This window comes from Prionailurus viverrinus, chromosome A2, assembly GCF_022837055.1.
Source record: "Prionailurus viverrinus isolate Anna chromosome A2, UM_Priviv_1.0, whole genome shotgun sequence".
NCBI lineage: Eukaryota > Metazoa > Chordata > Mammalia > Carnivora > Felidae > Prionailurus > Prionailurus viverrinus.
The window spans coordinates 95,200,165-95,217,812 of NC_062562.1; the positions used below are offsets into that span (position 1 = coordinate 95,200,165).

General features: G+C 42.5%; 2 protein-coding genes across 2 annotated transcripts in view; both read left to right on the forward strand.

The window, feature by feature from the left end:
- Positions 1-17,648, forward strand: part of CDK14 (cyclin dependent kinase 14) — a 704,495-nt gene that overhangs the window by 672,527 nt on the left and 14,320 nt on the right. The gene's annotated exons all lie outside the window — the stretch shown is intronic.
- On the forward strand, positions 2,169-6,482 carry FZD1 (frizzled class receptor 1). The gene has a single exon (XM_047830924.1). The coding sequence runs from the start codon at positions 2,697-2,699 to the stop codon at positions 4,653-4,655; it is 1,959 nt and encodes a 652-aa protein (XP_047686880.1). The 5' UTR covers positions 2,169-2,696; the 3' UTR covers positions 4,656-6,482.

Consider the following 17,648-nt stretch of genomic DNA (forward strand, 5'->3'; position numbering starts at 1 on the left):
CAGAAGAATGAGCATCAGGGCAGAAGGCTAGAGAAAAAGTGTCCCTGGGAGACTGTGGGCTGGAATGCTGGAAGGTAAAATGAACAATTACGGACTGTGAGGGCTCAAAGGACCTCAGAGAGCACCTCCTTCTCAATATCAAAATCTTACATGAATTATTGTCAACACACATACACACACTCACAAATGGAACCTGTTGTACATTTAGTACCTGTTGCATTTTCTTAAAAAAAAAAAAAAACAGGTACTAGGAATCCAGAAATACTTTAAAAGAAATATATATTTTATGAATTTGCTATGTGCATGAATATTTAAAGAACAATAACATATGTACCTAAGACAAATAGATGTCATTTTGGTTTATCAGGTAAAGATACACCTGCACATCCTTTAGAGACACCAACATGCATAGTGATGATCTTCAGTGCCCTGTTAGTATATGGTACAAGCAACACCCATCTTAAGTAGTGACTTTTATGTCTAGACTAATGTTCAAGCTTCCCAATGACAACGTGGTCCAGGTTCCATCTTTCACAGTCCTTCTGAAGCCACCCTGCTGTATATGTGGGAGAAAGTGACCCTCAATAGCTTCCTATTGTCTGTAGATTATTCAGCCCAAACTTTTTAGTATGGACTAAAACTTTCTCCTGCCTTCCTTGAGATATCTCAGGCACCCTCACTCCTCACCCCCACTCCATTTGGCACTTTAAGCACTATAGAGCCTCTGTCTTTTGCACCTTCCACCCACCTCTCTATCAAAACACTTCTCACCCATTTCCACTGGCTGGCTGCTTCCACTGTGCTCATTCAGCTTTGGGATGGGCGACAAGATAACTGATCTACCTTTCTATGCCCTACTGTACTATGACTTCCTGTAAGGCTGGGCCATGTCTTGTACATCTCTTTGCAGTCTACTACCCAATATCGCTTATAACCTAAGAGGTGCTTCCTAAGTATGTATTAAACAAATGGATGGATAAGCAAAAGATAGAAAAAAAATTGTAGAAAAGTATCCTGAAAATCTAATCATAGGTCAACAAATCCTAGATAGAATTAACAATACAATTGTTACTTTACTGATAAAACTGAGTCATGTTGTTAAAACATCGTTTTTAAAAACCTTACGCAGAAACAACAAGAATGTAAGGAGGCTGAGATGAATTGTGTTGTTTGTAATTAGGAAGGGAACGTGCAGTTAGCTCTTTTGCTTTCAGACTTCGCTGTTTGCTAAACTGGCATCCCCAGGTCCGCACACCAGTGGAAGACCACGCTGCAGCCCAGCCTGGCTCCTAACCGGCCCAGTTTGACACTCCCAGGAGTTGCCCCTGTGCCGTGGATGTTCCGGCCCTGGAAGGCTCCAATACTCCCCCACAGCTCAGGTTGGTCGCTGGCGTTGCTCCTCCGGGTCCGAGGCACTTCTGGAGGCTTGGGCAGAGAGGACGCTTCCGAAGAGAGGTCGTCGCATTCTCAAGTTTTTCTCTCTAAATATTTAATGGTTCTCTCCCTTTGCTTCTGTTTCTGACTCGGTCACAGAGGAGAAAAGGGTACTACAAGAAAGATAATAGTAGCGGATGGCGCACCTGGCTTTACTTTTTCAATTCCGTCAAAGTTTGTGTTTGTGTTTTGTTCTTGTTCTTCATTTGACAGCAATCCCGTGAACTTCTCCTTGGGGGAAATGGCGCGTCCAAAGCCCGCCAAGCCCAGCCTGAGAGCTCTTGGACTTATTAGAGTAATATTTGAAACCAAACCTCGATAGACATAAACTCAAAGGAAGCCCTGCGCTCCTGAAGTCAAAGGCATCTGTCCTGATCGCGGTGCTCGGTTTGCTGTTTGTAACCAGAGTTAAGAGCAGGATTTTTAAACATGAAAATGGATAAAAGAAAAGCTGAGTCCCGAGGTCCGCCGACTCCTATTCATTATCCCCAGCAGCATATGGTACCATTCTCCTACTAGTGCTCGCCCTTTCTTCCGCAAAAGCAAAAGCAACCAAGCCTGTCCCGCTTCATAGCAAACCCACTCTTTGTGCCGGAGCGGTGCCTCTGCCACCACTACTACTTCCTCCTCCTCCCGCCCCCTCCTCCTCCCGCCAGCCGCCGACTTTCGCTCAGGGAAGCAGGCGGCGGGTGCCCTTTGCGCGGGGAAGCCAGTGCCGCGATTGGGCGACGGTCCCTGAGCCTCCAGTTCCGCGTCGGTTTCAAGGCTCCTCCCTCCTGGTGAAAGACAGACTGCGGGGCGCCTGGAAACCGGTCCGAGGGCGCGCGAGGGAGTGGAGAACGAGCGAGTTGAGGGATTGACACAAATGGTCAGGCGGCGGCGGCGGAGAAGGAGGCGGAGGCGCAGGGGGGAGCCGAGGCTGCTGGGCTGCCGAGAGTTGCGCGCTCTACGGGGCCGTGGCCACTAGCGCGGCGCCGCCAGCCGGGAGCCAGCGAGCCGAGGGCCAGGAAGGCGGGACGCGACCCCGGCGCGCCGGAGCCACCCGGGCTCTACCCGCCGCCCACGCTTCATGAATCGCAAGTTTCCGCGGCGGCGGCGGCTGCGGGACTTGGAGCGGGAGCCGGGGGAGCGGGCTGAGCGCAGCTCGGGCTCGACGGAGGGCACCGGCGCGGAGGAGATCTCCCCGGACGCAGGGGGAGCCGCCGCCGGCCGCGCCACTGCCAGCCTCAGCCGGGCGGCGCCAAGAAAGGAGCCGAGAAAGTATGGCTGAAGAGGAGGCGCCTAAGAAGTCCTGGGCCGCCGCCGGCGGCGGCGGCGCGAGCTGGGAACTTTATGCCGGGGCGCTCCCAGCTGGACCGGTGGCGGAAGGGAGCGGAGATGCAGAGAGCCACCGCCGCCGCCCCCCAGCTGACTCCGGGCGCTTGGCGCGCCGGCTCCTGCTACTGCTTTGGCTGCTGGAGGTTCCGCTGCTGCTGGGGGTCCGGGCGCAGGCAGTGGGCCAGGGGCCGGGCCAGGGGCCCGGGCCGGGGCAGCAGCCCCCACCGCCGCCGCCTCAGCAGCAGCAGGGCGGGCAACAGTACAACGGCGAGCGGGGCATCTCTATCCCGGACCACGGCTACTGCCAGCCCATCTCCATCCCGCTGTGCACAGACATCGCGTACAACCAGACCATCATGCCCAACCTTTTGGGCCACACGAACCAAGAGGATGCGGGCCTCGAGGTGCACCAGTTCTACCCCTTGGTGAAGGTGCAGTGCTCGGCGGAACTCAAGTTCTTCTTGTGCTCTATGTACGCGCCAGTGTGCACGGTGCTGGAGCAGGCTCTGCCGCCCTGCCGCTCCCTGTGCGAGCGTGCGCGCCAGGGCTGCGAGGCGCTCATGAACAAGTTCGGCTTCCAGTGGCCTGACACGCTCAAGTGTGAGAAGTTCCCGGTGCACGGCGCCGGCGAGCTGTGCGTGGGCCAAAATACGTCGGACAAGGGCACCCCGACGCCCTCGTTGCTCCCGGAATTCTGGACCAGCAACCCTCAGCACGGCGGCGGGGGGCACCGTGGCGGCGGCTTCCCGGGGGGCTCCGGCGCGTCGGAGCGTGGCAAGTTCTCTTGCCCGCGTGCCCTCAAGGTGCCCTCCTACCTCAACTACCACTTCCTGGGGGAGAAGGACTGCGGTGCGCCCTGTGAGCCGACCAAGGTGTACGGGCTTATGTACTTTGGGCCCGAGGAGCTGCGCTTCTCGCGCACCTGGATCGGCATCTGGTCGGTGCTGTGCTGCGCCTCCACGCTTTTCACGGTGCTAACGTACCTGGTGGACATGCGGCGCTTCAGCTACCCGGAGCGGCCCATCATCTTCCTGTCCGGCTGCTACACGGCAGTGGCCGTGGCCTACATCGCCGGCTTCCTGCTGGAGGACCGAGTGGTGTGTAACGACAAGTTCTCCGAGGACGGGGCACGCACAGTGGCGCAGGGCACCAAGAAGGAGGGCTGCACCATCCTCTTCATGATGCTTTACTTCTTCAGCATGGCCAGCTCCATCTGGTGGGTGATCCTGTCGCTCACCTGGTTCCTGGCAGCGGGCATGAAGTGGGGTCACGAAGCCATCGAGGCTAACTCGCAATATTTTCACCTGGCCGCCTGGGCCGTTCCGGCCATCAAGACCATCACCATCCTGGCGCTGGGCCAGGTGGACGGCGATGTGCTGAGCGGGGTGTGCTTCGTAGGGCTCAACAATGTGGACGCGCTGCGCGGCTTCGTGCTGGCGCCACTCTTCGTGTACCTGTTCATCGGCACGTCTTTTTTGTTGGCCGGCTTCGTGTCCCTCTTCCGTATTCGCACCATCATGAAGCACGACGGCACCAAGACCGAGAAGCTGGAGAAGCTCATGGTGCGCATCGGCGTTTTCAGCGTGCTTTACACGGTGCCAGCCACTATTGTCATCGCCTGCTACTTCTATGAGCAGGCCTTCCGGGACCAGTGGGAGCGCAGCTGGGTGGCCCAGAGCTGCAAGAGCTACGCCATCCCCTGCCCCCACCTCCAGGCGGGTGGAGGCGCCCCGCCGCACCCGCCCATGAGCCCAGACTTCACAGTCTTCATGATCAAGTACCTTATGACGCTGATCGTGGGCATCACGTCAGGCTTCTGGATCTGGTCCGGCAAGACCCTCAACTCCTGGAGGAAGTTCTATACCAGGCTCACCAACAGCAAACAGGGGGAGACCACCGTCTGAGACCTGGGGGTTCAGCCCATTCCCAGCCGTCGGCTTCGTCCCAGCCACTCCCATGGAACTCTCGCCAAGCCTGGCTACTCGAGGCTTTCTCACTAGCCATTCACTTTTCGCAGGCTCCTTTCAACAACACAGCTCCTGCAAAAGCTTTGGTCTCTTGGGGCAAACGGACTGGAGGGCCCAACTGCCACAGGGGGGATGGACAGACCACTCTGGTTCTCACTCTCTGGTACCAGGACTGTACGCTTTTATGATTGTAAATAGCCTGTGTAAGATTTTTGTAAGTATATTTGTATTTAAATGATGACCGGTCACGCGTTTTCCTTTTTCTGCCTTTTCCTTTTTTGTTGTTTTGTTTTAAGTTTTAATTATTTAGGGCAGTTTACCCATTTCAGGCTTTTCCTTTGCCTTTTCAAAGTACTGCAGAGGTAAAACCGGAGCTCACGGTGCTCTTGGCTTGTTCTGGCGCGCCCCTCCTTGCGGCAGTCGGGGTGCGTGTGGGGCTGCCTGTGGGGCTGCGCGGCCCAGGTCACTTACCGCCTCCGCTTTCTGCTCCTTCCCTTCCTTCATTGCTTGGGGTCGGGGCTCTTTAGATATAGAACTCCACAGAGCTTCCAGATCCGGGGGTAGACCCCTGCCCATCCCGAGTGTGCCCTTGTGAGGTGGGGGGGGGGGGGGGGCGCAGATTGTGAAGGCCTTGCCCCTTTATTGAAACTGAATTTTTCACTGTAGAGAACCTTAACTCCTAGCTTCAAGGAGGTCCACAGATGTGGGCTGCGACAGTCCCAGCCTCCTTCCACACTGGCCTCCAAAGCCCAGGCATTCCCTCCTACGTAAGTTGGTTAGACGGTGAGTGGGATAACCAGTGCCAAACTTTTTCAAGTCTAATTTTTGGTGGATGAGCTCATTTCATTCTCTAGTGTCTAAAACCTGGTATGGGTTTGGCCAGCATCATGGAAAGATGTGGTTGCTGAGATTTGGGAAGAGGCTTGGAGCTTTGTGTGGGTCAGGAGAGACTGAAGATGGGGTTTATAAAATGTTAATTCTAATTGCATACGGATGGATGCCTGGCAAACTGCCTCTAGGACTGAGACAGCCCGCATTTAGATTTTACCTTTCTGTAAAATGGAAACATTAGGTCACCTGGAAAGCTTTGTTAAGGAGTTGATCTTTGCTTTCCTTAACTGGATAGCAGAATGTAAGCTGAATAGGAACACTTGAAGGAGATTTCAGTGTAATGGACTTTCTCAAAATGAAGTGCTTTTTATTATTTTTAAATAATAATTAGACATATATAAAAAAGTTTAAAATGTAAAAGTTGTATACTTTCAACATATTATTATGATTATTCAGCAACACAGTCTGAGGGAGGAACAATCCACATCATTGAAAATAACCTTGTAGGATTCCAGGAGGTAAAGGAGGTGGAATAATTGGTGGGGTTAGATCCTGAAATAAACAAAACATGGGCATGCATGGTAAAGGGACAGTGTGTGCTCCTTGTTGGATTTACAAAAATGCGTCAAGTGTAAATCTTTCAAAGCCATTTAATAATATTCACTTTAGTTCTCTGTGGAAAAGAGGAGAAAAGCAAGCCTCCTGATTGTATTGTTTTAAATTTTAAGAGTTTATCTAAATGCCAGTACTTAGGACCTAAATTTATCTATGTCTGTCATACCCTAAAATGACAATGGTCTTTGGATTTGGTATGCATTTATTCTGTTCACTATCACAAAATCATCTATATTTATAGAGGAATAGAAGTTTATATATATATAAAATACCATATTTTTAATTTCACAAATAAAAAAATCAAAGTTTTGTACAAAATTATATGGTTTTTGTGCCTGAAAATAACAGAACTGGAACTGTCTGAACTATCTTTACATTTTATGGTGTCTCATAGCCAGTCCCAAAGTATATAAATTCAGGAATTCAATGGAAAAGTCTATCCTTAAACATTCAGACGAGCCCTTCCAAAGATGTATCCTACTTGCAATGTTGCAACTGACATTGCCAAGTTCCTAGACATCATCTGCTTTCATGATAGTAACAATATAAAATAGAAGTTTCCAAATTATTTCTTTACTGAGAGGATTATTAAAAAGAGAACTCTAATTTTAATATTAAATCCTTTTTTTTCTTTCAAGGGGTAAATTTACATGACTTTTTATCATATGGAAGTTCATTTAAATCATCAGGCATCACCTTGGTCATGATTTTTTTGAGGTATTGTCTTTTTCATAATCTTGGATATTCCAAAACCATAAATAGGCAATCAATAAATGGTTAACTGACTGTGTGTTTATAAGCATTTTAAACAGTAGTTGGGTGTATAAGGTTGTTTTTGTTGTTTGCTTTGGAAGTCCCCATTTTTATATTGTTCAAGGAACCTTTTCCAGAGAAATTATCTAGTTGGTCTACTCTTAGTCAGAATTTATATATATGTGTGTGGGTGTGTGTGTATATATACATACATATATATATATATATATATATAATCTATATTATATCTATATATACATATATACATAAGTATACACACACTAATTTTTATAAAATAGAGGTGCAAAGTTTACTTATATATATTACAATATGGAAATAAGGTTATGAGAAATGGAAAACATCAGATGAAAAACCTCCAATACCTTTGGAAAACAAGTCTCTTATTCTTTTATAGACTAAAAATATTTATATTAAATTTTCCCATGAAAATATTTTGTGATAAAATGACAAGGAACTAAAATGAAGACCATTGATGCAATAGAGTTACTTTCATGGTTATAATGCAATTCATTGTCTTTTAAGTCATTATCATTATTTATTTTAAGGCAAATGAAAATATTAAATCTAATTGAAAATACAGCATTCAATTTCACGTAGCAAGATGCAATTTTATGTTCTTTTTTTCTTTGTTTCGTTAATCTCTAGTAGATACCTGAGCAGGTTTTGTTGTATAGACATTTTAAAAAAGGAATTCTTAGGGCAAATTAAAACATATCTCCTCTCTAGGTATTTCAATCAGATGACTTCTGGGGGAAAAAAATTTAAGATTATTAGTCTCAATCCATGAAATAAATACAAAGCATTCTTATTGTGGATGTCCTTAAAATGATGCAACTATAAATTTGATGCAGAAAGGTTTTATAATGCTGGAATTAAATGCCTTAAAAGACAAAATTTTCAAGTCACCACCAGGCTTTGTTTTTAGGAAGCAATTTATTTAAAATTGTGTAGCATATAGAAAGCCAGTGTATTCTTTTGTTTCTTTAGGTACTCATGGCAAAACAAGACTTTCCTGGAAAACCGTATAGGTACCGGGAATATGGTCGGTCCCATTAGCATGCTGTTTCCATGACAAACCCTATTTTCAGATGGTTTGGTTTGCCTATTTTTTTTTTTAACCAGTTATCAGTTGAAGTCAATTTTCCCCCCACGGTGTGCTTGATTTAGCTTTTATAGTAAATGTATACAGATTATGAAAGCCTTCTGATGCTCTTGTTTTAAAGAGCCATTTTTCACTTAAACTTTGTGGGAGCAGAAAGTCACATTTTTAATCTCAGAGCCAGCCAGTGTCAAACATATGCAAAACAGCTGGATCAGATTTTTCAGTTAGTCTGGGGTTGTCACTTGTCAGCCTGGGTTTACAGTCCTGGTCCTTTTGTCTCCCTGAGCAATGAAGGCTTCTGCTATAGTTCCATCATTCCTAAAGTCCAGCATGTAACTAGGAAAGGAGACCACAATGAAGAGCTGGTGGCCAATTAAAAAAATTGCCTAAACCACAAACTTAGAGGACTTGGGTGGCTTCAGATCACTTTCAATGATACCATGTTTTGGTCTTTAAAAAAAAATTGTTTTTTTTAAAAGATGCCATATTTTTAGTGTGTGTGTGTGCATGTGTGTGTGTGTGTGTGTGTGTGTGTGTGTGTGTTTGTGTTCAACTCTGGCTACTCTTGCCTTTATTACTTACTAATCTGTTGATTGGCTATAAGCCACATTTTATGTAACACACATGCAATTAATTGAAACCAGTGATATTGCACTGGGTATCTCTGATACATTTCTGATTATAACATTCTGTGTAACTGGGGCTTGAGAGATAAGAATCAGAATGTGGTCATCACATATGTCTTGAGGTGGACACTAGCTATGTTGTTATTGAATACTTCATGGAACATAGTAACTTCAAAGTCTTGCAGGATTAATCTTTAGGAGCCAAAATAAGATGTGGACTACATGTAAGAATTCTCCGGTTACATTACTAAAAAGAAATTGCAACACTACCTTTAATCCAAGGCTTTTATTTTATGGCCTTTACATTTGAAATGAGGTCTTACAAGGGATATGGCAAAAAAAGGTGTTTTTTTGGTGACTCCTAAGATTTATATCTGTAGTTTGAACTGTTGGCAGATGCCAGTGGTCCCTAGAATTTGAAAAACAGTAGTTGAGCTTCAATCATGACTCAAATTTTCATAAACTTTTTGTGCTTCAATATTTCTATTCACTTTGGTCATAGCTTTTGACAATGGATTTATTAAACCATAATAATTATAGTAATAAAACAGCTTACTTGGAACCTAGTGATTAAAAGACAGACTCTAGGCCAATTTCCTTAAGTAGTATCATGATCTGTGATGACAACTGTCTCTACTCCATTACAGAATCAAGTTCTTGTTTAAGATTCTCCTGTTGGAGATTTTGTTTATAAGTTGATTTGGGACCCAAGTAACAGGTCACATTAAAGGATTTCTCATAGAAATCTTTCTCATGTAATGGATTGGCTCAAGTACAATCCATAAGCAAATCCTGCAATGAACATATGATAAATATTCTGAGGGTCATCAGTCTTATAAGTCAAACAGAATCTTAAATTGCTTGAAAAAATAAGATATTTTTCAATAGAAATTTCTTTAAATAAATCTTTTTATTTTAAGATGGTGATATTCTAAAGAGGTATATTTTTGAGGGATAAAATTCAAATAATACTGCATTTTGTAAGGGAATCACCAATAAACTAGTTGGGTGGCATATTTGTATAACTAATAATTTTTAAAGTCAAGTATTGGAATAGCACTAATTTTGCATGTTTTACACACATGCTATTTTTAAAATAAAATTGACTTGACAATTTTAAGTTTTAAAATTTATAATATGCATATTTCATATGAAGACCTCAAATAATTTTATTCACAGTGTAGACTTTCAAAACATGTTCATAGGAATACAGTGATGAACATGAAAAGGAACCGCTATTGCAGCTTTGAGATAGTTCTCTGTGGCCTGGATTTCTTTTCTTTCCTTTTTAAAAACCAAGTATCCTCTAATTTGTGGATATCTCCATGTTTCAGATCTCAATACCTGTTTGAATTAAATTTGCAGGGGAATAACTGCAGGATTCCCCCCATAGACAAAGTGTGGCCTTTATTTCCTTTCAAGTTGGCAGCGTGTCCTTGCTTAAATGAAACACTCTGAGACAGATTGTTCTCTTGCCCTTGGAAATGCTCATCTTCACAAACACAGCAGCAAATACCTGGAAGTCATACAGGCTAGTTAAATGCATATTCCAAATGCCAATGCTACTTGGTTGTTAGAAGATTTGGGTTTTTTTTCCTTAAAAGTAGATTTAGAGACTATTCTTGACCTTATCTTTCCAACTCTTGGATTTTTTTTTCAAGTTACTTTCAATAAATCCTCTGTCAAAGACTCAAAACTCAGGTAGGATAATGCATTGTTTAGGTTTGCCCAGGGCTGAGGGGTTTCTAGGGATGTTGGACTTTCGATGGTAAAACCAGGAAAGTCCTACGGAAGCTGGGATGGTGAGTCACCCTGACTTATGGAGTAAATTATGCTTCCAAGATAGAGTAAAAACTTCTGTGGTGGTCTCTGGTCCAGCATTAAAAGTATTCCACTGCAGTTTTAGGCTTTTTTGTTACTAGATGAAAAGGCAATGAACACAGCCCTTTGTAACTGAAGCTGAATGGAACATGAAGATACAATGGTGCACACCACATTGATATCTTGGCCATTCTGCCTTCTGCCTCCTGAAGAAATGGGGCATAGATACAGGAGTCTCACTGACCACTGAGACCCATTCTTGCTACTCATGAAATCAGGTTAAGTGAATGTTTTTACTTTAAAAAAAAGTATTCCCCTGGAATGAATAAAGTTTTTTTTTTAATTGATGTTAAAGTTTATAAGATTGTAAGGAACTGTTAGGTTTTTGCATATATTTATTTTGTTTTCCTGTATAATAATATGGTCCACTGTAATGAGATTACAGACTCAAGAGGGATTACCACAAATGGCTAAAACTCAACATTAATTTAATTGTCGTACTTTCTCTCAGAGGTAAGTAGGTTTAGCACCCATACTTTTCCCAAAACAAAAAGTATCTACAGGAGGGGAAAAGAAGATAAACTTAAGATTCCACATGGTTATTGGGATTTGTAGAATGCAGTATGTGGAACATGCAATCCATAGTCTTTCTGTTCCCATGAAAACTCCTCAGAGTTGGTCGACACTTTTTAAATTGAGTTTATCCTTCTCATATTCCTATCATCCTTTCTACAGTGCACATAAAACTTCACTGCCTTTGTTGTTGAAACAAAGTACTATTCTTGCTATCTTTTTTTTTTAACGTTTATTCACTTTTGTGAGACAGAGAGAGACAGAGCATGAGTGGGGGAGGGGCAGAGAGAGAGGGAAACACAGAATTCAAATCAGGCTCCAGGCTCTCAGCTGTCAGCACAGAGCCTGATGTGGGGCTCAAACTCACAAGCTGTTAGATCATGACCTGAGCTGAAGTCAGATGCTTAACCAACTGAGCCACCCAGGTGCCCCTCTTGCTATCTTTTAATTAAACGCAATGTAGAGGAGTAAAAAAGATGTGAAGATTATGTAATTATTTCAGGAGGTACCTACACATTCATTTCTAGAACTGTGGTTCTCAACAGGGGTCAGTTTTACCCCCAAGAGACATTTGACAATACCTGAACATGTTTTTTATTGTCATGACTGACATGTGGACTTCTTATGGGTATTTAGTGAGTAGAGACCAGAAAGGCTACTAAACATTTTGCAGAGCACACGACAACTCCTGACAACAAAGAATGATCTGATCCAAAGTGCCAAAGTTGAGAAACCCTGGTCTAGTGGGATATACTGAAAATTGTGAAATAGATATTTTTAAATTATAAAATATATTAGAATTACAAAATAGAATTGAGAAAAAAATACGTATTTCCTTGTGTCTACAGCATGTGCTTTACTTTTGACCTACAAATTTTGTTTAATTGACAAATGGCTTGATGATATTGCATAGCAGTAGTCAATGTATTCATCTGCTTGGGCTGCTGTGACAAAACACCACAGACTTGGTGCCTTAAACAGCAGACATTTCTCCTAGTTCTGGGGCCTGGGATGTTCAATATCAAGGTACCAGCAGATTTGGTTTCTGATCCTGCTTCCTGGTTTACAGACAGCCAACACCCTTGCTGTGTGCTCCCATGGCCCCCATGGGGGTGGAGAGAGATCTCTCTTCTAAGGGCACTAATCATGAGGGTCCCATACTCGTGACAGAGTTTAAACCTCATTATCTCCTCAACATCCCACCTCCAAATCCTACCACATGGGGGGGGGGGCGGGTAAGGTTTCAACATATGAATTTTGAGGGAAGCAAACACTCAGCCCATAACAGTCAATAAAATATCTTGTTTAATGTTATTTACAGATTTCTTCCCACTGAAATTATAATACTGTATGTTCCTGTCTAGAAGAAAATAATAAAAGCAGATATTTTATTGACTGTTTAAGTCACCAAGTCTGTGGTATTCTGTTATAGCAAAATATCTCTTCTTTTTTCCCTATTCTTCTCCATCACCCCTCCACCTCTACTCTCTCGTCTCCTGTGATTTCCTCTCCCTTCTTTTCATCCTTCTACAACCCACCATTATCACTGGTGGAAACTGAAACAGCATAATGCAAACTAATGCCTTATTTTTTCTGTATCCTCTTTTTAGGATAAGCATGTTTTACAAGACTTATTCAGATAAAAGATTAAGCTAATGGGCAGCCTTAAGGATAAATGACACAAATAATGTTCTGTATATTAATCAACTAATGATATTGCTCTTAAAGCATAAGTGCATTTCTATGCATTCATGCCTGCTTTGTGATATACTATTTCAAATTCAATTTCTTTATGGTTGCTGACAGTTCTGATCTAATTGGTAAGTTGTACACTTGGGTAACATGGCAACAGCCCTTTGAGGACAGTGTAAATTATGACCAGAAAGAGACTCATAATTTACTTTTAGAAATATGCTCCTTTACTGGATTGATAACTAATTGAAGAATTGCAGGAGTCCTATGTTTGTCCTTGTTGACTATATTGCCAAAGGGAACTTATTCAATAGCAGTTATGAAAATTGTCTCTGATACCACTGAAGCGTACTAAATGTATTTTGATGCATGAATTTGAGCAGGGTTTAGGGCTTGTATCAAAGTGGTTGATTGGTTATGACATCAGTTCCTCATTTAGAAACAGCAGCTAGCCATTTTGGTACTTTGGTCGCTCCTGTAGTCTAGTGTATTGATTTTCTATCGCCACTGTAACAAATTACCAGAAACTTTAAAAACACAAATTTATTGGGGTACCTGGATGGCTCAGTGGGTTGAGCAGCCGGCTTCAGGTCAGGTCATGATCTCGTGGTTTGTGAGTCCAAGCCCTGCATCGGGCTCTGTGCTGACAGCTCAGAGCCTGGATCCTGCTTCGGATTCTGTGTCTCCCTCTCTCTCTGCCCCTCCCCTGCACTCTCTCTCTCTCTCTCTCTCTCTCTCTCTCTCAAAAATAAATAAGCATTAAAAAAATTTAAAAAACACAAATTTATTATCTTATAATTCTATAGGTCAGAGGTCTGACATTGGTCTCATTGGGCTAAAATCAAAGTGTTGCATAGCTATGTTTCTTTCTGAAGGTTCTAAGGGAAAATCCATTTCCTTGCCTTTTCCAGCTTCTAGAGGCCACCCCCATGGCTCATGGCATGCTTCCTCCATCTTCAAAGCCAGCGATATTGGGTCAAGTTTTTTCTCTTACTATCTGATTCTCTCTAATTGGGAATGGTCCTCTGCTTTTAAGGACTCATATGATTAGGTTGACACAGGATAAGGTTTTGAGGATTAGAGCATGGACATCTTTGAGGACCATTATTCTATCTGCTACATCTATGTTTAGCTGTTGGAAACAGCTAGAGGATCTTTCTTTTAGAAGTATTCCCGCCACATTCTCGTTCTTTACAATTCTGTTTTTTAAAAACTGGCTTCCTGAATTTCTTCTGTTCTCCATTTCATTCTCTCAAAGTATGCTTCTGTCAATGGCCAATTCCTCATTGATTTCTCCTCTCCCTTTACCTCATTTTCTGTTAAGCAGTCTGCAGTCCTAATCCTCTAACTCTATAGATTTCTTTATATTCCAGATGTCATCTTTCTTCCTCTTCCTTGCTACACATCCTCCCCTTTGCTACCCTTTATGTTGCCCTATGTGTCGTTTCAATACATATCCCTCTAGATTCATGTTTTGTGTCTGTCCCAGAAATAGGTCAGAAAGAGATGGAGAATGACTGATGTCAACCATCTTCTCCCAAGTGAACACATATAAGCCCACCACTTTTATTACAGGTGATATAACTTTATGGTTTTCCCGAGAAACACATCTTTCAAATGATTGCACTTTTGCCTTTTGATGAAGGGCTACATGTGAGAGATAGTGGACATAGTTCATCGCATCTCTGATTAATCTGATCTGTATTTCTAGCTGCAATTATAGATTGTAATTCTTTATGAAGTTACCATTATGTTTATAGGGAATTTTTTTCTCATGATTTTTAATTTAAATGTTTTTTAGAAAAAGAAAAATCTCAGTTGCCTGGGTTGCATTTTATACATATTCAGGTAATGAATACACCTGCCCTAGTTTAAAATGTTATGTTGACACTTTTGGAGAAGAAATTTTTCTGGCATTACAAATGCATTTTTAAAAATGTTCTCTAAAATGTAATTTTGAGTCTACACTTGAAACCAACTGTAAGATTTTTTTCTATCTAGACTGTTATGGCTAAAAGTACACATTTTCCTCCCATATACATATAAATCTGAAAAAATATGCCTTTTTCGGCAGCTATATAAGAAGAAGGATTTCAAATATTCATAGGAATCTCCAAATATGCATTATTTGCAAGCACCAAAATTTTCAGGGATTATATAAAGATATGGCAGAATTTCTAGAAATCAGTAATGAGTTAACATCTACAAAGTGATTGTCTAATACCACTATCATTTATTTTCTTTAAAAGTTTTACACCATTCATGCTCTCTATAACCTTTTTTCCCCAAGTAGGGATAATTCAGTAACAGAAAAGGGTCACCTGAATGCAGTAATGGCTGTATAAATAGCCATGTGTTTAAACATTTGTTTCATTAGAGCCATGTTGAATTAGCATAAGAGGTGTAGGGTATGCTTAAAGATCTCAGCTAAGGCAAGTTATAGTGAAACCTAATTCAATGTTAAAATCGGATGATCTTCAAAATATACACTATTTATCACAGGTGGCAATGGATACTAAGAATTCTTAAAATTGAGTATACTTAAGAATCACTCAAGGAGGGGCGCCTGGGTGACGCAGTCGGTTAAGCGTCCGACTTCAGCCAGGTCACGATCTCGCGGTCCGTGAGTTCGAGCCCCGCGTCGGGCTCTGGGCTGATGGCTCGGAGCCTGGAGCCTGCTTCGGATTCTGTGTCTCCCTCTCTCTCTGCCCCTCCCCTGTTCATGCTCTGTCTCTCTCTGTCCCAAAAATAAATAAAAACATTGAAAAAAAATTTAAAAAAAAATCACTCAAGGAGCTTATTAAATATGAAGATTTCTGGCCTCTGTTTTAGAGACTGACTTTGTTGGCCAGGGAGGGATTCAGGAACCTCCATTCTAGTGGTTTGCATACTAGAGGTTCTTGTGCTTTTTGAAACACTGCGCTAAGTAAAGCTAAAGAAACGAGTAAGGAACCGATAGCACTCAGTCGAATAATAAAGATGACTTAGAGAAGAAACACACTAGCAGACCCAAGTAGGGGCAGGGTGATCTTGAGTGAAATTGGTGACAAGATATACAGGAGTGACGGTGGTAGTAGGACCCTCTGCTCCATCAGCCTCTCCCCATGTTTCTCAAGTTTTATGCAGTGTTTAGCAAACACAACTTCAAGGCAAGCCCCTACCCATTCCTTTCACTTGCACACCTCCTCTTATAAAGTTGTGGAAACTTCACTGGATTCAGGACCTCAATCTAGGAGAAGTAACTTTTTTGGACTGTCAGCAGGGAGCAGACCTGTGCTGCCTGAATTGTCTTTTCCCCAAAGATCTAAATCAGGAACAGCCAGGGGCCAGGCTGGTATGCCTGACAGGCCCCTCTTCAAAGCCACGGAGTGGTTTGCCCAGGTCTCAAATTCTTTTAATTTTGCTTTTTTTTTTTTTTAATAAAAAGATAGGGCCTTGATTTCATAACTAGAGGTTAAAGCTTAACTTAGAATTGTCCCTTTAGTTAGAACACTTTCAGAATCTAGGGGTGCTTCACTGGCTGAGCCAGTTGAGCATCTGTCTCTTGATTTTGGTGCAGGTCATGATCTCACAGTTGATGGGTTCAAGTCCAGCATAGGGCTCTGCACTGGCAGTATGGATCCTGTTTGGGATTCTCTCTCTCTTCCCCTCTGTCTGCCCCTCCCCTGCTTATTTGCGCGCTCTCTCTCTCTCTCTCTCTCTCAAAATAAATAAATAAATAAACTTTACAAAAAAAGAAGGCTTTCAGAATCGAATTAGTTCACCAAACACTAGGTAGGGAAGAAGGATGTATATTGTCTCTTTCTTAGAGACAGCTTGTGGTAACAACATAGAGAGGGAGACAGTACAGCAGGTGGAGGCTTGATGGTCAGGCAGAGGTGGGACTTCAAAAGGTACCAGTTTCCCACCTAGGGACCTATTCGCTTTCAGTGGAGCCGCCATTGGCAGAAGCTGACCTTGGAGGCTTCTCAGGCAGCTCACCTTCCCATCCTTTCCGATTTTGTTTGTTTAGGTTTTTAATACAAGTGACTTCTTAGAAGGCCCTTACTTCCCAGGGAATTCACTAATCAAGGTAATACTCTATTTATTTGCATAAACAAAGCTTTATGAAAGAGAAATTCATTCATCCACTAAGAAATGTGATCATTTCCACTGTTGTACCTGAGTGCTTCAAAGCACCACTGTTGTTGTTCACATCAATTAATCCAGGTAACTGGGAAACGTGAGTAAAATGGGGCTAAACTATATCCCAACTGATTTTACAAGATTATAAAAACAAACCCAAGCCTGAGATATCTAAACTCATGTTGTCTTAAACATGTTAAGAACTTGCTTCATAGGAAAGAATAATTACAGTACAGGGGAGAGGACAGTCACATCTTTTTAGAATGAAGTAATTTTATTCCACAGAACTTACTGGAGCTTGGAAAATTTCAAGCAGCCTTTTTCTTTGTCCTGGGAACATGCTTGGAAGAAATACCTCCTCCAAGTATGGTGACTATCATGTTAGCGTCTAGCTAGGAAATACAAAAATAATTTTTGATAATTTTATTATTAAAATATTTTCATCATCTAAATAAAGATAGATATTAAATTTCAAAATATTTATTAAATCTAACTACCTATTAATAGTCTCAATACTAATTCAAAAGAAAGTTCATGGTTAATAAGAAAAAAAGTCATTCAACAGCCATTTCCTAAATCTTTTTTAAAATTTTTATTTAAATTCCGGTTAGCTAACATGTGGTGTAATATTGGTTTCAGGTGTACAATATAATGATTCAACATTTCCATACATCATCCAGTGTTCATCATAACAAGCACACTCCTTAATCCCCATCACCTATTTCACCCATCTCCCACCCACCTCCCCTCTGGTAACCATCAGTTTGTTCT

Excerpts from the sequence above, each read along its gene's own strand:
- FZD1 (XM_047830924.1), top strand. The coding sequence starts at position 2,697 with ATGGCTGAAGAGGAGGCGCCTAAGAAGTCCTGGGCCGCCGCCGGCGGC.